General features: G+C 41.4%; 1 protein-coding gene across 6 annotated transcripts in view; it reads right to left on the reverse strand.

The window, feature by feature from the left end:
* LOC127559991 (eosinophil peroxidase-like) overlaps nt 1–4,952 on the reverse strand; it is an 83,544-nt gene extending 78,592 nt beyond the window's left edge. For 5 of the 6 annotated variants that reach the window (XM_051994193.1, XM_051994194.1, XM_051994192.1 and 2 more), the window contains exons 1-6: nt 4,899–4,952; nt 4,586–4,666; nt 4,296–4,389; nt 3,065–3,240; nt 2,736–2,859; nt 1,999–2,128 (exon numbers count right to left, since the gene is read on the reverse strand). In XM_051994193.1, coding sequence (XP_051850153.1) covers nt 1,999–2,128; nt 2,736–2,859; nt 3,065–3,240; nt 4,296–4,389; nt 4,586–4,664 — 603 coding nt within the window. In that variant the 5' untranslated portion in view covers nt 4,665–4,666; nt 4,899–4,952. The remainder of the gene's footprint in view (nt 1–1,998; nt 2,129–2,735; nt 2,860–3,064; nt 3,241–4,295; nt 4,390–4,585; nt 4,667–4,898) is intronic. The other variant, XM_051994191.1, reaches the window with a different exon arrangement.
* Nucleotides 4,953–6,000: the final 1,048 nt, after the last annotated feature.

Consider the following 6,000-nt stretch of genomic DNA (forward strand, 5'->3'; position numbering starts at 1 on the left):
ATATTTAAGGAAGTACAGAAAACTGGATTCCTTGATCTTGAATTCATGAATCTCTAGTCTTTTCCTTGACCCCAGAGCTATAACCAGAGTAAAGCAAGTAGGGTGAAGTCCTATATGTGTCTGAATTTAGAGGGTACCACGTTGGTCCCAAAGCGATAAGGATAACTAGTACTACCAACACTTGGGGTTCAGTAATGAATACTGGTTGTCTACTGTCCTCTTCCCTTTTGAACTCCACTCTCTAGGGTCTGAGAAAATTAGAACTAGCCTTCCCTCTTCAGCTCCAACACTCTAGATACTTCCATACACTCCAAAGCCTTAAGGGGGACAAGGATGCTGTTGATGAGGAAAAGAAACAGGTAAGTGAAAAACTTTGTTGCTGTTCTCATTCTTAGCAAGAATAAGTATTTAAAATAGGAAGCTATTGTCTAGGGCAGTTGAGTGGATAGAGTGCTAGGCCTGAAGTCAGAAAGATTCACTTTCCTGAGTTTAAATATTGCTTCACACAATCACTAGCTCTATGACCCTGGACAAATCATTTAACCCTGTTAACCTATTTCCTCCTCTGTAAAATGAATTGGAGGAGGAAATGCCAAACACTCAGGTATCTTTGCCAAGAAAACTCCAAATGGGGTCATGAAGAGTCAGACAAGACTGAAAAATAAGGCCCAACAACATTGCCCTGTTTCTCTCTTCCCTTTCACAGCTGACTTCAGAAAAAGTCATCTCTGTTTCCTGCTTCCTCTTCCCACTGACTTTTTAACCTTTGCATTGTGACCTTATCCCTTGACTGAAACTGGTCCTCCACATTGCTTCCCTGGATCTCTGAATTACTAATACCAATCCTCATTTTTCTTGACCTCTCTTAATGACATTGTGGGTCACTCATGTATACTCACTCTTCTCTTAGCTTTTGGTTCCTCCTAGTTCATCTCTAGCATGTTTTATCACTCCTTTTTAACATCCTCTGCCGAGTCCCCCCAATCCTAGCTATAACTCAAGGCTCTATCACAAATTCTCTTATTTCTCTATACCCACTTTCAAGGTGACCTCATCAACACCCTTCCCTTATCATCTCCTTTGCCCGTGACTTCCAGATCTTCCCATCTAGCTCCAATCCCTCTCCCAAGTTCCACACCTGCACCACCAGGATGGGTGCAAGACCTCACCAACTGCAGAATAATCCACTGGCATGTTAGATGCTGCTGATTACTTTCTCCCCTATGTCACTAAATCTAAAATATAAGCTCCTTGAGGAGAGGGACTTTTTCATTTTTGACTTTACATATGTAATGCTAGTAAGTAGTTCATAAATACTTATTTAATCCAAATGAATTTGATTAGATTGCATTATATTAGAATCAAAACTACTAGATGAGCCACAGGGCTGAGCCCTTTTCTACCATGTCCTAGGAGGTCTGGTTTCCCGGCTTGAAAGTGAATTTTTTTTTTTTTTTTTTTTTTTTTTTTTTTTTGCCTCTTGCCACAAAGAATAGATGTTCCTCTTCCAGGAAGCAGCTTCTTTTCACTATATTTTGTATTCCTTTCTATCTTTACTTCCCCTTTACTCTTGTCCTAGAGATAAAGTCTTTTTAGTCATTGTCCTTTACACCATAGGCCAACAGACAGCAGAGATTCCCAAACTCATCCACCCAAGCTCAAACATTTCATAGTTGTGTGACCCTGAGCAAATCACTTAAGCTTTCCCAGCTTCAGTGTTATCATCTATAAATTGGGGATAATAATATCACCTGTCTTCAAGGGTTATTGAGAGACTCTAATGAGATAATATTTATACAAAAAAAGCATTTTGCCACTTTCAAAGCCCTCTATAAATGCTGGCTATTATTGTATTGCTAGACTGGGCTCTGAAGGGGAAAAGAAAAGAGGAAATAAATGGAATAGAATCCTTTGCCTGGCCCTGAACCTACCAGGTGTTCAGGAAAAGAAGTTAAGTCTTGCAAGATTAACAAAGCTTTAGCTGTCCTCCAGCCTTACCAGTGGGAGAATGAAGCCGTTTCTCCTCCTTCCAGGGGTCCAACCAAAAGGGAGAGAAAATCTGTCCTCATATTCTGCAGGCAGCCATCGGGCCAACGGTTGGTTAGATGATCCCAACAAAGTATTCCTCCTGGAAACAATAATGTATGTATATATGCATGCATGCATGCACATGTAACCAAATATATGTCCATATAGGTGTGTTTATGTGTGTATGCATATATGTGTTTCTGTATGTATTTTGAATGGACAAGTGATCAAGAGGGAAAGGAAGGAAGAGAAAAGATGAAAGGTCAGAAAGAGAGCCAGGATCTTTTTACCAATAATATGGGGAAAAAAATAAATAGGGAAAGAATACATAAAACATTTGTTAAGTATTATTTACTATGTAGTAAGCTATGTGCTAAGTGCTTAGCAATTTTTCTCTCTTTTAATCTTTATGACAACTCTGGGAGAAATTTGCTATTATTATCCCCATTTTACAGATGAGGAAACTGAGGCAAAAAAAGTTAGTTGACTAGCCCAGGGTCACATAGTCAAGAAGTGTCTAAGGTCACATTTGAATTCAGGTCTTCCAGGCTCAATGCTTTGTGTACTATGATGCCACCTAGCTGCTCCATATAATAAAATATATCAAGACCATTCCTGCCTTGGAGATACTTCCAGTCTAATAGATCCAAAGGGGAACTGGAAAAGCTCTTGAGAGATCAGTCCTGCCAGTCCCTCCCCTCCCTTACCTGTTATTACATTTCCCAGTAATGGTGCGGAATCTACTGTCTCCATCACATTTCACTTCTTTCTCCTGAGAGGCACAACCACTGATGTTGGACAGCAGGTCCAGCTGGGATGGGGTCAGCACATCTGGGAAGGACAGGGAGAAGGAGCTGGAGGGGAGGGAGACTATTTCCTTCTTTCCCACCCAATCAATTTTTTCCTTAGTTCCCCCAATACCAGCCTCAACTTCTTGAGACTCCTGGCTCTAGACTTCACGTTGAGGTAATGGATGGGGAAAGCCCATGGAACTCCAAGAGGGGAGAGGAGAGGTTGGACTAGACCAGGGCAGAACCTGTAAAGTTGAAGGCTCCAGGGTACTGGGGCTGAAGTTTCTCCTCCAGCAGATTCAGGGCCACATGCATGTACTCAGCAGCTTTTATAGTCTTTCTGGTCCCAGCTGCTGGCCGCTTAAAGTAGGCTAGGAGGTCCATGGGGTTCGCAGTTCCACTCTGAAGTCTCCGCTTTACGCTATGGCAGAGAATGAGGGAGGGGATAAACATTTTCAAAATAATCATAGATTTTTATTTTTTGAAATACATGCAAAGATAGTTTTCAACATTCACCCTTGCAAAACCTTTTATTCCAATTTTTTCTTTTTCCCTGTCCTAGACAGTGAGTAATCTAATACAGATTAAATGTGAAAAAAATCAGATTGAAAGGGAAAAAATGAAAAAAGAAAAAAGCAAGCAAGCAAACAACAAGAGAGGTGAGCATGTGCTCCACGTTCAATCCCCAGAGTCCTCTCTCTGGATGCAAATGGCTCTGTCCATCACAATTCTATTGGGATTGCTCTGAATCATTTCATTGATGAAAAGAACCAAGTCTATCACAGGGGGAATAAACATTTATTAAGCAACTACTCTGTGCCAGATGCTTCACAGCCAAATCCCCACAATCACTGGAGTGAGGAGGTGTTATTATTATCCCCATTCTGTAGTTGAGGAAACTGAGGCAGGCTTGTCTCATTTAATCCTTACAACAACCCTGGGAGATAAGTGCTATTATTATCCCCATTTTACAGATGAGGAAACTGAGGCCAAAAAAAAAGTTAGTTGATTGATCCAGGGTCATATAGCCAAGAATATCTAAGGTTAAACATATGAATTCAGCCCTTCCTGATTTGTCCAGGGTCACACAGCTAGTATGTGTCTGAGACCAGATTTTAATTAAGGTCTTCTCACAGGCTCCATCCAGGCAGGGAGAAGAAGAAGGGAGAGAATAGGGGCAGCAGGCAGCAAGGGTCTGAGCAACATAGACAGACAGATCAAAGTATAAACAGACATATATAGACAAAGGCACTTTCTGTTCTAGTTTTTTTTTCCATATACAAGTAGACCTCACATATTCAAGAAGACATCCTGTCTGGAGGAAGGGAGATGGACATGGTAATGATCTCAGCTTGGACCATAGTTTAACATCTGGTTTTTTGACTCCTCTTCTTTCCCTCTCTCTCCCTTCCCCATCCTCTTCCTCTTCTCTTCCTGCCTGATTCCAATTACTGGGCACTGTATTATATTATTCACCTTTCCCGGGTCTGTTTGTAGGCCCTGTCCACTAGTCGCTTTGCATCTTCCAAGCAGCTCACCAGCACTGAAGTCTCCACTTTATTAGCGACTGCTGTTCAGAGAATAAAGGGAGGGGTCAGGTTCCACGGATCGCCACCCCTCCCCTTTGGGGTTTAGACTCTTGATCTTGGCCTTGGGATCCTGCCTCCCCTTCTTCCCCAAGATAATGTGAGACACACAGTAGGAAAAGTCCCCTCCTTCATCCCTCTCCCTCCCGACCCCATTCTGGTGCCCAAATGACTAATTACCAGGGGAAGTAGTGCTCTCTGAGGCCTGGGACAGAGTCAGCATGGCCAGGAGCCCCACAAGGGGCAGAAGCAGCTTCATATCTGAAAGAGACCCCCATTCTAGGATCAGAGGTCTCATTTAAGGATATCAAATACGCAAGAGACCATAAGCTATGAGGGACTTTAGAAATCACCAATTTTACAAATGAGTAGGTCTGTAGGCCAAGAAAGCCCAAGGTCACAGAGCAGAGCTGGGACTTTGACCCTCGCCTTAACATTTCAAATCCAGCCTCCCCCCCACACTCCCACCCACCATCTCTCCCTCTCCCCTTACCTGGACACGAGTCAGTTTCACTTTAAGAGCTTACTAAGGAACTACTTCCACTCTGCAAAGTTAGAAAATGATAAAAAGGAAAAAAAAGTTAAATGATTATTGTGATGAACATTAGGACATTTCTCCTAACTATAAATTTCGATGGGATTCTGAGTTTGGAACATTAAAAAACAAAATAAAAAGGGAAAGGCAAATGATTCACCTATGATCTCACAGCTCATGGGTTACTTTTACATGATTACACATTATATTACAATGTGACACTATGTTGCTTTTACACAACTACATAGTATTACATATTATATTATTTTATATAATTACATATTATTACATGTTGTGTAATAATATTGCTTATTATGTTACTTTTACAAGAGTATATATTATTTTAGTAATAATAACAATGAGGCAGTTAAGATGGTACAGTGGATGAGCATAGGGCTATCAAGAAGACTTGAGATCAAGTCTGGCCTCAGACACTCATTAGCTCTGTGAACCTGGGCATGTCAATAGTTTCCTCATCTGTAGGATGAGCTGGAGAAGGAAATGGCAAACCACTCTAGCGTCTTTGCCAAGAAAACTCCAAATGGGATCACAAAGAGTCAGATATAACTGAAATAACTCAACAACAACAATAACAATAATACAACTCTTTGCAATCATAATATACTTTAAGGTTTATAAAATACTTCATACCCATTATTTCATTTGTTCTTAACTGCCTCCTTGGGACATTGATGGCAAATTTTGTTATTCCCCACTTAAAGATGAACAAACTGAAGCTCTTTGGGATAAATGATTTCATTAGCTAGTGTAATTCAAAAGAGCAAATATTCACAGCCAGATCTCCCTACTGGGTTCTTACCAATATGTCCAGGGTCCTGCCAAAAGACCTGTCAGTCACCTCACTCTCTGAGAGTGAGAGCATCCCCTCTTCTGTCCTAACCCCAAATTCCCTTCAGAAAAATGAGGCTCCCATAACTTACCTTCCATCTGCTCCTTCTTGAAAGAGCCTCTTGACAGGGATTTTTAAATCCTCTAGGTTGGGCTGGGAGTGGGTGAGGAGATTCTGGGTGGAGCCAAGGCAACCCCTCCTTTTGAGGTG

Source organism: Antechinus flavipes, chromosome 4 (genome assembly GCF_016432865.1).
Source record: "Antechinus flavipes isolate AdamAnt ecotype Samford, QLD, Australia chromosome 4, AdamAnt_v2, whole genome shotgun sequence".
In the NCBI taxonomy this organism is placed as follows: domain Eukaryota; kingdom Metazoa; phylum Chordata; class Mammalia; order Dasyuromorphia; family Dasyuridae; genus Antechinus; species Antechinus flavipes.